Raw genomic sequence first — 17,677 nt, 5'->3', positions numbered from 1 at the left:
AAAAAAAAGTTGCTCTTTAGTAGACTAGGAAAGGTCAGAGGTTGGGAGAATGGCCTGGTTCATGACTGCCCTATCTCGGGAGCTTTTAGTACTAGTTGTATTATCATTACTAAGGCAGTTGGAACTGATCACTGCAGACCTGTGTTTCTGGGAAGAATGGGAAATCCTTCCTCTGCTGCTTCACCCGGCGCTCGCTTTTGCCATGGTGGGAGATGCTTGGAGAAGAGGTGCAGCAGCCGGTGGGGATGGGCAGAAGAGTATCTGCAGACTCTCCCCACAGTCAACGATGTGTTTTTCTGTCTCATTTTTCTCTCTTTCCCCCACTTCTCAGTCTCATCGGATCAGATCGAGCAGCTCCATCGGAGATTCAAGCAGCTGAGTGGAGATCAGCCTACCATTCGGTAAGATCAGCAGTGGGTTTGGGTGCTGGGTGGGTCCCTGCCTTCTCGGATTTCTCGTAATGTTTCTTTCCTTGAATGCCGAGTGGCTCTCAAAGAGCCCCTGGCGTGTCCCGTTTCCTGCAGCAAAACTGTAGCTGTGTTAATGCTTCTGGTCTCTTCTAAGACAAGAAGTTCCCAAATGGTGAGGAAAGAACCACTCCTATTTCTATGAGGATCACACAATTATAAATTATAACTAGTGCAGAAGTGAGGAAGGGCTCTTCAGCCACCCCCTGCCCTACCCTGACTTCCTCAGATGGAATGTGCTTGGAGTCTCAGACACACATGGAGGGCCTGTTAGATTCCAGGATCCTGCCAACTGCCAGGAACACAAAGGTGAATCAGTTGTGGTACAGCCCCAAGTAGGGGCTCGGGCAGTCATCAGGACCCCCAACTCGCCTTCTTCAGGGTTAGTTCCAGCCTCAGGTAAGATGGGGGTGGCTGCTTCAAATTTCTGTTAAGGAAAATCAGCGCTGAGTAGCTGGGATTATAAGTGAGTGCTGCTTGAATTACCTGCAACTAGGTCAGTGAGAGGTCCTTGTCAGTGAGTTGGTCATCACAGAGGGTTCATGAGGAAGCTTCAAGTTGAACAAATTTCTACCATAAACTTCTAACAGGCGTAGTTTCCTAAGTAAGCACTCAGGGTCTCAAGGTTACAGTTTGTTGGAACTTTGAAACAAACCTTTTAATACTCCAGGAAAACTTCCTTCTTAGTAAACAGACTTAAATTTCCCCTAGGTTTTATGGAAACTGACAGTAAATAGCCATTTTCTCTTGTGTATCTAAACACAGGCGTATTGTTCTTCCAGTTGTTTGTTTGTTTTTGTTTTTGTTTTTTGAGATGGAGTATTGCTCTGTCGCCAGGCTGGAGTGCAGTGGCACAATCTTGGCTTACTGCAGCTTCTGCCTCCCGGGTTCAAGTGATTCTCCTGCCTCAGCCTCCCGAGTAGCTGGGACTACAGGTGCGCACCACCATGCCCAGCTAATTTCTTTTTATATTTTTAGTAGAGAAGGTGTTTCATCATGTTGGCCAGGATGGTCTTGATCTCTTGAACTCGTGATTCACCCGCCTTGACCTCTCAAAGTGCTGGGTTTACAGGTGTGAGCCACAGCGCCCAGCCTATATTGCATTCTTAAATCAATTTCCAAAGCTTAGATTCTGACGGTCTCATGGTTCTTGTGGCCTCTAGTCTCAGTTTGATTGCATCCAGGGCTGACTTAAAGATAATTAGAATTTATACCTGTAATTCTACATATCTTGCCCGCCTAGCCCAGTGGAGGAGAGAGACCCAGAGCCCAGTGGAAGAGTCACCTATCTTCTCATTGGCTCTGATTGGGTCATGTGCCTGAGTCTGAGCCAATCATCATGGCCAAAGACTAGACATACAAATGTTTCCCACAGAGGTGTAAGGGCCGGGGGCCTGGTCTCAGTTTCCTCCAAGGGCAGGGATGGAGGGTGGGTGGTTTCACCAGGGCAAGGTGAATCCTCATGGGGCCGTAGGCTGAGGAGTTTGTAGGGTGACATAAGTCAGCCGGGCACTGAGGTGTAAAGAGGAGGTAGCACATGTGGATACTGGATGTTGGAAAACTGTCAAGGGGATGCTTTGCTTATTTCTTTAGAGGTTCATGAGCAGCCTGGGCAACATAGCAAGACCCCTCCTTTACAAAATATTTAAAAATTAGCCAGGGTGGTGGTGCACACATGGAATCCTGGCTACTTGGGAAGCTGAGGCAGGAGGATCACTTGAACCTGGGGGTTCAAGGCTGCTATGAGCTATGAGTGCACCACTGCACTCCAGCCTGGGCAACAGAGACACCCTATCTCTTAAAAAGTTCATGTGCATCTGCTGTGCACTGGGTGCTTGGTACTTATGCTGGTAGATGCAGCCACCATGGAGCTCACAGTGGAGGATGTGGGAAGGCAAAGCCCCTTTGTCCTCGAGACAGTTTCCCAGCAAGTGGAACCCCCAGCCCTGTAACAAACTGCCTTGGACTTACTGTTCTGCATCGGTGTTAGATCCATCCCACCTTGGGTGGTGAACTTTAGACTCATACTCTACATGCATAGAGATGCAGAGGCAAAATCCCAGGCTTCGGAGTCCAACTATGTTAGAATCCTTCACAGCCATTGGCTGTGCGACTTTGGGCTGGTCACTTTGTTTCTCCGAGCTAGTCTCCTCATCTGGAAAGTGAGCGTGGTCACCAGGGATTTGATTTGAGCATTAAAAATGAGCTGTGGGCCGGGCTCTGTGATTCACGCCTATCAGCTCAGCACTTTGGGAAGCCAAGGCTGGAAGATCGCTTGAGCCCAGGAGTTCAAGGCCAACCTGGGTAACACAGCGAGACCCCTATCTCTAGAAAAAAAACATGAGCAGGTGCAAGCAGGGCAATTTAGCTCTAAGCTGGGTTCACAGGCATTTGGCAAATGGGGCTGTTATTCCACCCCGTCCTGAGGGTCTAATCTGAGTGTGGAGGGGGCCCAGCTGCTGTGTGAGGAAAAGGATGTGCTGCCATTGGAGGCCCTGCCCACTTTTAGGTTCTAGGCACTGAGCCCCTGATGCATTGCCTAGCACCCCATCATAGGCTTATGGGGGGACCTACTAAAATGGCATTCCCTACAACATTTTTTTTCCAACTTGAGTGTGCTCAGATCACCTGGGGATCTTGCTGCTATGCAGGTTTTGCTTCTGCAGTCTCAGGGGTGGGGCCTGAGACTCTGCATTTCTAACAAGTGCAGCAGTTACCCAGCACTGTGGACAGCGCACAGTAGGTCCTCCAGGGTTGAGTGGGTAGAGCGTCCTCCTCCTGCCAACTCTTTGTGCTAATGGCGCCAGAGACTCCTACCTTCCAGGCCTCACCTGCCCAGGCTCAGCTTAGAAATGTGAACTGTTGGTTCTGCCCTGCCACCCCAAACCCTGTTTGCCCCTCTCCTGTACACCCATCCCCAAGGACTGACCTTGCACAAGCCCTCAATGTGTCTGCGTGGCAGAATCATTCAAAAGACCCAGTGAGCAGCCCCTGCTCAACAGCCCTCAGTGGCTTCCTAGTGCCATCAAGGTCATCTTCGTGCTCTTTATGTGGGGCTCACAAAGGTGTGTAGATGCTGGCTTCTGCTTTACTGAGGCCTCAGGGTGGACCACATCCTCCAAGATACCTCTCCTGTCCCCTGAAGCCCCACAACCTCCTCCTGGGGGTGCCCCATTCCCACATTCACAGCACAAAATTATAACTGGCCCCCATCCCCTTACCCCAGCAGACTGGCTTCCTAGGGGTGTAGGAACAGATCATCTTTTTCCTTGGCCCAAGTGCTGAGTCCAGGGCCTGTAACACAGTAGGTGCTGTGAGCGTAGTTAAATGAATGAGTGAAGGGATGAATGAATAAATGAATGAATGAAAGGAATGAGGAGTGAATATAATGACTAACAAAGTTCTTGACAACACAGGAAGCATGGCACAGTGAGGCCTGTTGCCATTAATAGTACTTCCCTTGTTAGGTTTACATAATCCAGGTGAAAGAATTTAGCAGCGGTCCTGGCACGTAGAAACAGCTCACAAATGTAAGCTCTTATTACTTGAAGCTGTTTTATGTGCTACACAGCAGGAGTGTATTCTTCAGTCTTTTTTAAAATTTTCGATAGGGTCTCATGTCATTGCTCAGGCTGTTATGCAATATTGCAATCTCGGCTCACTGCAGCCTAGACCTCCCAGGCTCAAGTGCTCTTCCTGCCTCAGCCTCCTTAGTAGCTGGGACTACAGATGTGTACCACCTTGCTAATTTTTCGTATTTTTGTAGAGGTGGGGTCTTACCATGTCACTCAGGCTGACTTCAGTCCTATAGAACCCCACAGGAGGTAGAGGTAGGGATGCTCACTTTCCCTATTTTGCTGATGGGAAAGTAAAGCTAGAGAGAGAGAGGCCATGTATCCGGCCCTGGGTCACACAGCTTATACGTGGAGGAGCTGGGATTTGAACCCAGTGCCAAGATCCTCCTGTAGGAAGCCAGGGACATTGCCTTGATTTGCGAGTGGTCTCTGAGGACCTCAGTCTCTCTGCCTCAGTGCAGGGGTGTGTGTATAATTCCCATCACCACCGCCCTGGTCTCAGAGCTTCACAGTCAGTTTCAAGGTTTGTGTCAGCTGCACATAGTGACAACCCTGGCCCAGCCTGCAGGAAGGAGGTGACAGACCACAGCCTCTTATGCAAACAGGCCTACAGGAAGGGCCTCCTCCCAGCCTCCCAGAACTGCTTTGCTTAATCCTAATGCACCCTCCAGGGCCTCCAGAAGGGAGATAGGGCAGCTCTTCAAGGTTCCCCTGAGCTTTCCTTGCCTGTCTTCGCCTGAGCAGCCCTGGCTTGGGAACTGGTCCCCAGTGCTGTCCCCACTCTGCCAGGGGTTTTTTAAGTGACTCCAGGCCTGGTCTTCAACCCCCTCAGATCCCTGGTACATCTTGGAAACTGTCTGACAGGCCATAGCCCAGGGGCTGTGCTGGGGTTTCTGAGCATGGACAAAATTCATTTTCTTTCTGGGGACATTCCACCACATGAGCATGGCATGGATTGGGGTTCCTAGTGAAGACCGCTGGCACCCCACTGCAATCTGCGATGGGGGAGAGGGTGCCACTCCCTTTGCCCTCTCCCTCTTAGAAAGCAAAGGGCCCACGTGCTTATGAGGATCCCACAGGAGGCTTGTGAAGACCTTGAATGCAAAAGGCCTTTTAAAAACGATCATTCAAAACCCACAGGCTTTAGATGCAGATGAATAAGATTTGTAAGTTGCAAGTTGCACTTAAAAGCTGAAAGAATTGAGTTTCTAAACGTGCGGCTTGGGAAATTGAATATAGCTTTACAAACTCCCATGAGGCAACTGATGGACCAAAATTGATTTTCTTTTTAAGCCACCGTTGCTTATCTGTGTTGGGTCTGGTCCCGTCTCTTTCCAAGGTCGTCTCAGGATATCTAGGGGAGGGTTTGCCATACGGCCTTGAAAGCCCCACTTCAAGGCTTTCCTTTTGCCTGGGTTCTTTACAGAGCTCAGTTCCTGATTTTTAGGACATTCATATTGTTGGCTGGGCATGGTGGCTCACTCCTCTAATCCCAGCACTTTGGAAGGCTGAGGTGGGAAGATCACTTGAGGTCAGGCATTCCAGACCAGCCTGGCCAACATTATGAAACCCCGTCTCTACTAAAAATACAAAAATCAGTTGGGTGTGGTGGTGCATGCCTGTAATCCCAGCTACTCAGGAGGCTGAGCAGGAGAACTGCTTGAACCTGGGAGGGGGAGGTTGCAGTGAGCTGAGATTGTACCACTGCACTCCAGCCTATGCAACAGAGCGAGATTCTGTCTCAAAAAAAATGATTTTGTTATATTCCCTTCTTAAAAGAGGTTACCCCAAAATTGAATATGCTTCAGGATCCTCAAGACCTGAATTCATCCAGACCACAAAGCACTGAGTTCTGCAGCCTCTTGGCAAAATGCCTGAATAGGAAAAAAAGGTATATCTATGGAGTTCTATCTAGCACGCTCATTAGCTTCCTACCATGTAGGCGGCCCTTTGCCTGTCCTCAGAAATGTCCTGCAAGTGGAAGAGACCTCCAGGTAAACCTGTTAAAAGGTCAAAACTTTAGATAATGAAGGAAATGCAGAAATGGCTTCTTGCACTTTTTCTTTCTCTTGTTGGGCCCCTTAACTGGTGAATGTTTTGAGCAGCAATTTTTAACTCCCCGATAGCACCCTGGCAGGCTCGGAAACGCCAGATATAGACGCTCTGGAATACTTCGGGCATAGTGGTCAGGCCATTAGGAGGCTTGATTAGATAAAGCCACGTTACAAAAATATTTTTAGATTCATCAAACCATTGAATGTGGAGTAATTCCGGAGGTAAACGCAGCCACAGACGTACACAGGGAAGAGAAAAGGACTCCGTGCTCCGTGTCGAAGGCCACCAGCATGCAGCCCTATGTTCTGATGGCTCAGACAGCGGGACATCAGCAAAGCTTCCTAACTCCAGGTCCTTTTTTTCTTCCCTCAACAGTGTTCTTTTTTGTTTTCTCTGTGACAGTCTTACTCTGTCGCCCAGGCTGAAGTGTAGTGGCGCGATCTTGGCTCACTGTGACTGCCCCCTCCCAGGTTCAAGTGATTTTCCTGCCTCAGCCTCCCAAGTGGCTGGGATTACAGGCACCCACCACCACACCCGGCTAATTTTTTGTTCTGTTTTGTTTTGTTTTTGTGATAGAGTCTTGCTCTGTCACCCAGGCTGGAGTGCAGTGGCATAATCTCAGCTCACTGCAAGCTCTGCCTCCCGGGTTCAAGTGATTCTCCTGCTTCAGCCTCCCAAGTAGCTGGGATTACAGGTGCGTGCCATCATGCCCAGCTACTTTTTAAATTTTTAGTAGAAACAGGGTTTCATGGTGTTAGCCAGGATGGTATCGATCTCCTGACCTCGTGATTCGCCCGCCTTGGCCTCCCAAAGTGCTGGGATTACAGGCATGAGCCACCACACCTGGCCCAATTTTTGTATTTTTAGTTAGAGACAGGGTTTCACCATGTTGGCCAGGGTGGTCTTGAATTCCTGACTTCAGGTGATCTGCCCACTTTGGCCTCTCAAATTTCTGGGATTACAGGCCTGAGCCACTGCGCCCATCCCCTCAGCAGTGTTCTTACCACTGCTCTGCCATTTTTGAAGTTAGCACAGGGTTGGCCCAGTGTGTAGCTCACACCTGTAATCTCAGCATTTTGGGAGGCCGAGGTGGAAGAATTGCTTGAGTCCAGGAGTCTGAGACCAGCCTGGGCAACCTTGTGAGACTCCGTCTCTCCAAAAAAAAACTTAAAAATTAGCCAGGCATGGTGGCATGCACCGGTGGCCCTAGCTACTCGGGAGGCTGAGGTGGGAGGATCACTCAAGCCTGGGAGGTTGAGGCTGCAGTAACCTGAGGTCTCGCCACTGCACTCCAGCCTAGGTGATGAAGCGAGACCATCTCAAAAAGAAAAAATAGCACAGGGTTGTGTGCAGAAACGGGAGCCCAGCTGCCATCAGCTGAGTGCTCACATGTGCCAGGTGCTGGGCTCAGCACTCACGTAGTCTCAGGAACCCTCTGAGGTTGACGTTATTATCCCCATTTTATAGATTAAGCAACTGAGGCTGAAGAAGTTAAGATTACACAGTAGGGCCTCAGTTCAAAAGCAAAGCTGGCTGACTGTAGAGCTGTAGCACCAAACTGCTGCAGCGATGTGCTCTCCACGCATCCCCTTGTCACCTAGTCACTTTGCTTTAACCTGCCTATGATATGACCGCTTTTTGAGAGGGTGGGGCAAGGTCTCGCTCTGTTCAGACTGGGGGGCAGTGGTGCAATCATGGTTTACTGCAGCCTCCAACTCCTGGGCTCAAGCCATGCTCCTGCCTCAGCCTCCTTAGCTGTAGCTGGGACCTCAGGTGTGCACCACCACATCCAGCTAATTTAAAAAACAAAATGTTTTTTGTAGAGATGTGAGTCTTGCTATGTTGCCCAGGCTGGTCTCGAACTCCTGGCTCAAGAATTCCTCCTACCTCAGCCTCCCAAAGTGCTAGGATTATAGGCATGTGACACCGTGCCTAACCTCAACAGTTTATTTATTTATTTTTTTAGAAATACTATACTCACAAGGAAGCTGCCGAGGCCCTGCCTAGCTCAGCTGGCTGTTTCACCATCAGAATTTATTATGTTCCAAAAGGCAGAGAGTCTTCCCTTTAAAAGACTCAGCTAGGATGATGCATGTTCACTTAAAGAAGAAAACCTGCTACGGTAGCTGTAAAGTTGCCCAGAAGAGACAGCGGGAGTGAGGCAGCTGGACTCGCACATCTGCTTAGGTGAGAGTGTTAAGGCAGACGTGAGGAGGAGAGCCGCCAAGGGGATAGTTTGGTGTGAAAAGGTACGGAGGCATTCCCAAGGCCAAAAACAGCTTTCTAAACGGTCTTAGTTTTATTAGTGGGTACGCGCATATAAAACTTTTATAGAGATTCTTTTCCCACAATGGTTGGTACGTCATGGTCCTTGCTTACAAGCCTGCAGGTGTCCAGGGCCTTGTGTGGTGGGTTTTAGAGCTGAGGATCCTGTGGGGCTGAGAAGGGGAGGTTCCCCCTCCCCTCCCGGGGTGCTTCTGTTGTGATGCTTGTGTGCGTGAGGGGTAGTCAGAGACGGAACACTAGCACATCAGCCAGTTCATGCTGTAGCATGAGAAATACTAAAGGTTATCTGGGCACAGTGGCTCATGCCTGTAATCCCAGCACTTTGGGAGGCTGGGGTGGGCAGATTACTTGAGATCACGAGTTTCAACCCAGCCTGGCCAATATGGTGAAATCCTGTCTCTACTAAAAATACAAAAATTAGCCAGGCGTGGTGGCAGGTACCTGTAGTCTCAGCTACTCGGGAGGCTGAGGTAAGGGAATCTCTTGAACCCAGGAGGTGGAGGCTGCAGTGAGCCAAAATTGTGCCACTACACTTCAGCCTGGGTGATAGAAAAAAGAAGTACAATAAAGGAAGGAAATGGGGTAGACAGACACCCCCGGAACCATAGGGAGGAGAGGGTCCTTGGGGTAGGTTGTCATAGAAGGCACCCTGAGGATACCACATCTGGGCTGAGACCAGGAGAGAAGGAGCTGGTGTGTGAAGAGAAGAGTGAGGGAGCTGTAGGCAGAGGGCTCAGCACAAGAGGAGAACCGGAGAGTGGGGGCAGATCATGGAGGGTTGCCTTGGCCATAGCAATGACTTGGGCTTTCTTTGTCCTTGAAATAAAATGCACAGATGTGGCCTGAAACACCACCTGTATGTTAGCTCCTACTTACTAGTTTTTGATCTTGCTCTGTCACCCAAGCTCATGTGCAGTGGTGTGATCTCGGCTCACTACAGCCTCAACCTCCCAGGCTCAAGCAATCCTTCTCCCTCAGCCTCCCGAGTAGCTGGAACTTTACAGGCTTGTACCACCATGACTGGCTAATTTTGGATTTTTTGTAGAGATGAGGTCTTTCCCTGTTGCCCAGGGTGATCTCGAACTCCTGGGCTCAGGCAATCCACTCACCTCAGCTTCCCAAAGTGCTGAGATTAGAGGTGTGAGCCACTGTGCCTGGCCAGGTCCTCCCAGGACCTCTCCCCTGAGCTCCTGACTCACAGAGCAACTGCCCATCTACTTGATATCCAAATGGCATGCTGCTTAACATGCCCCAAAGCAGGCTGGGTACGGTGGTGCATGCCTGTGATCCTAGCACTTTGGGAGGCTGAGGCAGGTGGATTACGAAGTCAAGAGATCGAGACCAGCCTGGCCAACGTGGTGAAACCCTGTCTCTACTAAAGATACAAAAATTAGCTAGGTGTGGTGGTGCATGCCTGTAATCCCAGCTACTCAGGAGGCTGAGGCAGGAGAATCGCTTGAACCCAGGAGGCAGAGATTGCCAAGATCATGCCAGGCACTTCAGCCTGGAGACAGACCAAGACTCCATCTCAAAAAAAAAAACAAAAAAAACCCAAAGCAAGCAAGTCCTCCTCCCTCCCAGAGGTCCCCCATTCCTCTTCGGTGAATGGCAGCTTTACAGTTCCCTACGGGGTCACCTTTGATTCCTCCCTTCCTCAGCCCTGCCTCCAGTTCATCAGCAAACTGCCATTTCTACCTCCCAACAAGCCCAGGATTTGCTGCTTCTCTCCCCTTCTTCCTCTGCTCCTCCAGCCCCACCCCCATCCAGCTACCATGGTCTCTGGCCTGGGCCACCGCAACAGCCCCCTCCCTGATCCCCCTGTGTCTGTCTTCACTGCCCACCCACCATCCAGGCTCATAGTCCTGTGTGGGAAGGTCCTGTGAGAATGTCTCTTCTCCGCTGAAGATGTTCTGTCTCACCCATTGGGAGTCAGAGCCACCACTGAGGCCTCTCTGTGTCCTGCAGGCCCCTGCTACACTCATCTCCCCAGTTCTTTTTGCCTGAGTTACATGAATATTCTTTCTGTTCCCCTCATTGTCACATGTGCCCTGGGAGTCGAGAACTTCCCCTCCTTCAGGTCTCTGCTCAAATGTCACCTTTGTCGCTGTGGCCTTTCCTGACCACCTCATTTAAACTCATACCAGCCTCCTGTGGTCCCCATCCCCCTTTCTCTGCTGAATTTCTCTGCAAAGTACTTGTCACTGCCTGAGATACCCTATTTCGCACCTTTTTTGTGCTCTCCTGGATTCTCCATAAGGGATTTTGTTTGTCTGATTTACCTCTGTAGCTGGCACCCAGAACAGGGCCTGGCTCCTAGAAGGGGCTCAAATGCTTGTCGCTGAGTTGCTCCCACTATAAGAAGGAAATGCCAGGTGTCACGGGAAGTTGGGGGCTGACAAGGGGAAGGGACAGGGATGAGAAGGTTTTTTCCCTGGAGAATGGTCTTGGTGATGTTACCCAGCTTTTGGAGGAGGCATTTTCCAGGAGCAAAAGGACCAGGCCTTTCTTGCTGGAATCTTCTGTGCAAAAACATGGTTAGGAGAATTGTCTGGTGCATTTGGACAATTCCAGGTACTTTGAAACATTGAGGGATTAAGAGGCCAGCATATGCATGTGAATTGCGTTAAAATGCAAGTTCTGTAATCCCAGCACTTTGGGAGGCCAAGGTAGGAGGATCACTTGAGTCTAGGAGTTCAGGACCAACCTGGGCAACATAGTGAGACTCTGTCTTTACAAAAAAAAAAATTAACTGGGCGTGGTGGTACACACCTGTAGTCTCAGCTGCTCAGGAGGCTGAGGAGGGAGGATCACTTGAGCGCGGGAGTTGAAGGCTGCAGTGCGCCATGATCACACCACCGTATTAACGCAGGCTCTGATTCAGTTGGTCTAGGGTAGAGAGAGATGGCACATCTCTAATAAGCTCCCGGGTGATGCTGATGCTGCCGGCCCAGGAACCACACTTTGAGTAGTGTTGCTACTGGGAAGACATGTGCTGAATGACACACAGTCTCTGCCTTCAAGAGTTCCTGGGGACCTCAGTTTCCCCACTGTGGGAAACAACAAAGCTGAATGGTGAGCGCAGGAAGGGGAACTCAGTGGGGCGTTGGGCAGGCAGCCCTGTGGAGGAAACACCGCAGTGGCCTCCCTCAGTGCAGGGAGCCAGGTGGGTGGACAGCAGGAGGCAGGAGCTCCAGCCTGAGAACCTGGGCCTGGCTGTACCCACCCCTTAGCGGTTGGTTAGCCTTGCGGTGGTTGGAGGGGCTGGGCAGCTCTGAGCTCAATACCCCTAGAGAGACCTTTGCAACTGAGCTGGGCCCCAAAAGCCGCCGGAAACCAACCCAGACCACGAGGCTTGAGGAAGAGCCCAGCAGAGTCCTTGGTGGTGTTTTGAGTTGGGTCCTTCCCTTCTTGTCGGCCTGACGCTTGTCCTGCCCTCTTCCCGGGTCCCAGTTGGGGCCTCTCGGGCTGGGGGCTGGGTGGGAGCAGATGGTGAAGGATGAGCTCTCTCGCTCTTTCTCTCTCTTTAAAGTAAAAACGCACAACCGGAAGGAAGTGGTGCGAGTGAGGAAGCGCGTGAGATAGTTTGAGCTAGCGGTGGGGGGCAGAGCTGGAGTTCCGTGCCAACTCTAGCTGTGTGACTGTGGCTTAGTCTCTTTGCCTCTCTGGGCCTTGTATTCTGGTCTGTAAAATGGGATCATCATTGTTGCCACTCGTGATTATGTGGGGTGATTAAGTGTGCAGTGCTTAGCACAGCTTGACGTCACAAGAGCCCTTCGGGACTCCAGGGGGACGTTGTCATGAATGCCCTGGGGATTGCATTAAAATGCAGGTTCTGTAATCTCAGAACTTTGGGAGGCCAAGGTGGAAGGATCACTTGAGCACAGGAGTTCAGGACCAGCCTGGGCAATAAAGTGAAACCCTGTCTTTACCACAGCTCAAGCTCCCCACCCCAGGAGGCCTGGACAGTGTGTGGCTCTGGAGCCCTCATGGGCAACCCCCTACCCTGATGGTCACTGGGACGGTACCACTGGCCACTGAGAATCGGCTCCCACCGAGGGCAGTGACCTGCCTCAGCCCTGGGCTCTAAGGTGAGGCAGAGCCTGTTCCCATGGCTGCAGCCTGGGCTGAGATACCTTTAGCGGAGCCGGTTCATCCAGCCCAGTGAGGACCTGGGGAGGAAGAAAAACAAAACTGACATGAGTATTGACGGAGCATGAAACTGATGAAACGGAAAGGTTAGCCCATCCTAAGCGCTTGACTCAAGGCCTGTGCTCTCCTTGTTGAAAAGGGATGTTGGCAATTTTTAGGGAAAGTCCCTGGGGGCCAGGCTCCATGCCACTGCCCGAGCCAGCCGTCATCATTCTTAACGAGAAGTGGCTTCACCTCTCTGCCTCAGTTTCCTTATCTTTAAAATGAGCACAGGCCTGGTGCAGTGGCTCACACCTATAATCTCAGCACTTTGGGAGGCTGAGGTGGGCAGGTCACCTGAGGTCAGGAGTTTGAGACCAGCCTGGCCAACATGGCGAAACCCCGTCTTTACTAAAAATACAAAAATTAGCTGGGCGTGATGGCACACATCTGCAATCCCCGCTACTCAGAAGGCTGAGGCACGGGAATCACTTGAGCCCGGGAGGTGGAGGTTGCAGTGAGCCAAGATGGCACCACTGCACGCCAGCCTGGGCAACAGAGCAAGACTCTGTCTCAAAAAATAAATAAAATGGGCATAACTATCTACTTTATAGGATTGTTGTGAGCCCTGTGTGATAATGTAAAGCTCTTAGAACAGTACCTTATATTTTGAGTGTACATAGATTAGCTGCTATTACATTATTATTGCAGCAATTACTGTTGCTGCTGCCGCCATTATTACTGTTATTATTTTTAAATTAAGAGCTCGCCCTGTGTCAGGCAGTCTGCTCAGCACCTTATATGGATTTCTCTCATTTGATCATGTCAGCCCCATCATGCTACCTGGATATTCCTATGATCCCCATTTTACAGATGAGAAATAGATGAGAAATCCACAGCTTGGAGATGTGCCGTGACTTACACAAGACATGTGCCTGGCGAGGTGCAGACCTGGGCCAGCACCGCTCTCCCCACCTTGTGTTTAACTATAAACCATCCCCTTTGATATGGGAAGGATTAGGTCTGCACCCGTCTCACAGATGAGGAAACTGAGGCTCCAGGAGTCCCTCTGGAGCTCCACATGGTCCCTTTCTCAGTCAGGGATCTGGGCTTTGGAAAATGGGTTCCGTTTGGCCAGCGGGGGAGAGTAGGGAAGCAGGGTGTTGGGGGTGAGAGCCTGGCTGGACTGTGCCGGGCTTCCAAGCTGGCTCTTCCCCGGCCCCACCGGCAGAGCTGGGGCAGGTCCTGAACCTCTTTGTGCTGATCCTAAAGTGTCGTGTCGGGGATAGTAGGCGCTCTTGTGAGGTTACCCCGGTAAACAAGATGGCTCTGGCCAAGTCGTTTGCACACTTGGGAGCTGCTGTCGCTGTTACTGTCATCGGATTGTGATTTTGTAGAATGTGATCATCTCCCCTGGTAACCTTGGCTCATTCAGGAATCTGGTCTCTCTATTCTGCCCCTTCCTGTGGTCCCCTCCCACTAATGGGGAAAAAGGGCAGGACATCTAGCTGTCTGCGAGCAGTGAGGGTGGGACCTGCATAGAAAAAAGGGTGTGTCACACACCGAGGGACTTTCACAGACAGAACATGCGACAGAACATTCCCAGCCCCCAGAAGCCCCTCACCTTCCCGTCCGATCACCCCCAACTCGGGTGGTTCCCCATCACCCGGACTTCTAGCTGCAGAGGTTCGTGTTGTTGCTTTTTGTTCTCTACGTAAATGGAGTCACAGTGCAGTAGCACAGTGGCACAGTGGCTCTTTTTTTTAAGACTTAGAAAATTTTAACAGCTTCATGGAAATGTAATTAACATATTATAAAATTTGCCCATTGAAAATGTGCAGTCCATTTTAGAGCAACTCAGAAAGAAGCTTCGTACCCATCAGCCCCCGTCCCCAGCCCCTGGAAACCACACCTCTCCACTGTGTTTGTCTTTCCTGGATGTTTTCTGTAAATGATGTCGTACACCAACGAGCCTTTTGTGTCTGGCTTCTTCCACTGAGCAGCATGTCTTCCAGGTACAGCCATGCTGTGGTGTGGATTAGAACCTCGTTCCTGGCCAGGTGCAGTGGCTCACACCTGCAATCCAACACTGTAGGAGGCCGAGGTGGGTGGATTATCTGAGGTCACGAGTTCAAGACCAGCCTGGCCAACTAGTGAAACCCCGTCTCTACTAAAAATACAAAAGTTACCTAGGCATGGTGGCAGGCACCTGTAATCCCAGCTACTTGGGAGGCTGAGGCAGGAGAATCGTTTGAACCTGGGAGGCGGAGGTTGCAGTGAGCTGAGATCATGCCACTGTACAGCCTGGGCAACAAAGTAAGACTCTGTCTCAAAAAAAAAAAAAACAAAATGAAACAAAAAACCTTGTTATGGCCAAAAAAAACCCTTATTTTTTTCATGGCCCAATAACATCCCCTCTCTCCCGCCCAGCTGTCCTGAGTCTGCCTCTTTTTTTGGAACTGGGTTCCTGGGAATCTAAAACATGAGTCTTCCCTGATGCGACTCCTGACTTTGGCCAGATGCCACGAGTGAACTCAGCCGAAAGGCCTTGGGGGGGAGGGACAGGAGGCCATGCCGGGGATACAGAGGGATCCGGGAACCAGGGCCAGGTCCTGCTATGCCTCTCCATACCTCTGTCCCTACCCATCCAGTGCATAAAACGGGCAGCACAGGAGCCAGTGAGGTGTTCGTGGAATCTTCCAACTCAAACAGCTTGGAATCTGTGTCTGTTTTGCCTCCTCCTCGCCAGCATCTGTCTGTCCTAGTGTTGAATCCCACTTCCAATGACTGTCCCGCCATCACTTCCCACCCGGACGTCCTCCTTTTCAGTGGGCTGATATCCTCTGCCTTCCCCACCTGGGCCTGACCCCTTATTCCCTAGGATCACCAGCCTTGTGCGCTGGGTCCTTCCCAAGACACTGCCTGTGGAGGCCCATGTAGCAGAAGGAAAAGGTGAACAGGAAGCAGATTCAGAGAACCCAGGACAGCCTTCTGTGAAGGGCAGGGAAGAGGGCAGGCAGGTGAGGGAGTGGCTGACACCTCTGCCTCTGTGCCTGCAAACTTGCAGCCTCTAGGACCCAGCAATGCCTGTGCCAGCTATAGGGTGTCCTGTGAAATTCACTCTCCCTCCCCTGTCCCAAGCCAAGCTTTTTTTTTTTTTTTAACAGATGAGGTCTCATTGTGTCACCCCAGGCCGCAGTGAAGTGGCACCATCATAGCTCACTGTAACCTTGAACTCCTGGGCTCAAACGATCCTCTTGCCTCAGCCTCCTGCATTGCCAGCTGGGACTGCAGGCCCACGCCACCACCCCTAGCTGGCCTTATTTATTATTATTTTTTTTTTACAGTTCAGTGAAATGTAATTCACATAATACACATAATTCACATAATACAACTCAGTCATTAAGATGCGCAATTCAGCGACTTTTGTCGTATGTACAGAGTTGTGCATCCAGCACCACAGTCAATATTAGAACGTTTTCATCACTCCCGAAAGAAAGCTGTACCCTCAGCTGGCACAGCACATGCCCCTCTCCCCAGCCCCCTGACAACCACCAATCTGCATTCTGCCTCTGTGTACTTACCTATTCTAGATACTTGATGTAAATGGAATTGTGTAATCTGTGGCCATTTGTATCTGGCTTCTTTCGCTCAGCGTAATGTTTTGTTTGTTTTCTTGAGACGGAGTCTTGCTTTGTCATCCAGGCTGGAGGACAATGGTGCGATCTTGGCTCACTGCAACCTCCACCTCCCAATGCAAGCAACTTTCGTGCCTCAGCCTCCCGGTAGCTGGGATTACAGATGTGCACCACCATACCTGGCTAATTTTTGTATTTTTAGTAGAGATGGAGTTTCAACATGTTGTCCAGCTGGTCTCAAACTCCTGACCTCAAGTGATCTACCCGCCTTGGCCTCCCACAGTGCTGGGATTACAGGCATGAGCCACCGTGCCTGGTCTCACTTAGCATCATGTTTTTTAGATTCATCTCTGTTGTAGCATGTATTGGTACTTGATTTCTTGTTATGGCTAAAAAATACTCCCTTGTGGTTTTAGTGAGCAGAGATCACACCATTGCACTCCAGCCTGGGTGACAGAGTGAGATTCCATCTCAAAAAACAAACAAACAAAAAACTCATTGTATGGACCACATTTTTTTCCTCTAATTATGAGTTGACAGACATTTGGATTGTTTCTGCTTTATGGGTGAGCAGTGTTGCTATGAAATTCATGCCCAGGTTTTTACTTCTCTCAGGCATATCCCCAGTGGAATTGCTGGGTCATCTTTTAACTGCATGTTTAACCTCTGAGGACCTGCCAGACTGTCTTCCAGAGCTCCAAGCCAGCACCCCACTGCTCTGGATACTGACCTGGGGCTTTAAGGATGGGCTTCAGGCAATTTCCAGAAACCCAGAATCCCACAAATCCCATGTCTCTACATTTTTTTTTTTTTTTTTTTTGGAGATGACCATCCATTCCACCTCTTGGATTCTCAAAAGTATCTCAAGGCCAGGTGCAGTGGCTCACACCTGTAACCCCAGTGCTTTGGGAGGCTGAGGCAGGAGGATTGCTCGAGCCCAGGAGTTCAAGATTCGCCTGGGCAACATGTCAACACGTTGTCTCTATAAAAAACTTAAAAAATTAGCTAGGCGTGGCAGCCTGCACCTGTGGTCCCGGCTACTTGGGAGGCTGAGGCTAGAGGATTGCTTGAACCCAGTAGGTCGAGGCTGCAGCGAGCTATGATCGCACCACTACACTCCAGCCTGGGTGACATTGAGACCCTTTTCTTCAAAAAAGAAAAGTATCTTGAGCCTCGAGATTCTCCCTGCTCTTGCCCAGTCTGACGGTTAGGGGAAGGGGCAGATAAGTGAAGTGTATTCCAGTTCTGTCTCCTACCTCTGAACTATTCTTGTGGGGCCTGCTGGGGATCCAGAATACAGCGCGATACAGGATGAAAATGCCAGCTGACATCTGCTGCTTTTCTTACTCTCTTCCTGATCTCTCCTTCTTGGAAACCAGCAAGGAGAACTTCAACAATGTCCCGGACCTGGAGCTCAACCCCATCCGATCCAAAATTGTTCGTGCCTTCTTCGACAACAGGTGAGCGTCTTCCCGTGAACCAGCCCGGTGGCAGGTACCTTTGTCTTGTGTGACATCTCATTGCTCAG

At 50.4% G+C, this 17,677-nt stretch overlaps 1 protein-coding gene across 5 annotated transcripts in view; it reads left to right on the top strand.

Moving 5' to 3' along the window:
* Positions 1-17,677, top strand: part of TESC (tescalcin) — a 58,300-nt gene that overhangs the window by 22,976 nt on the left and 17,647 nt on the right. For 3 of the 5 annotated variants that reach the window (XR_013522144.1, XM_035257755.3, XM_035257754.3), the window contains exons 2-3: positions 332-401; positions 17,529-17,609. Coding sequence is in view for 4 of the 5 variants with exons in the window: in XM_035257755.3 (XP_035113646.1) it covers positions 332-401; positions 17,529-17,609 (151 nt within the window). In the remaining variant the exon portion in view is untranslated. The remainder of the gene's footprint in view (positions 1-331; positions 402-17,528; positions 17,610-17,677) is intronic. The other 2 variants (XM_035257757.3, XM_035257756.3) reach the window with 1 other exon arrangement.

The sequence above is a fragment of the Callithrix jacchus genome, chromosome 9 (genome assembly GCF_049354715.1).
Source record: "Callithrix jacchus isolate 240 chromosome 9, calJac240_pri, whole genome shotgun sequence".
In the NCBI taxonomy this organism is placed as follows: domain Eukaryota; kingdom Metazoa; phylum Chordata; class Mammalia; order Primates; family Cebidae; genus Callithrix; species Callithrix jacchus.
Note: the sequence above shows the minus strand (reverse complement) of the source record. Positions and strands in the feature narration are given on the sequence as shown.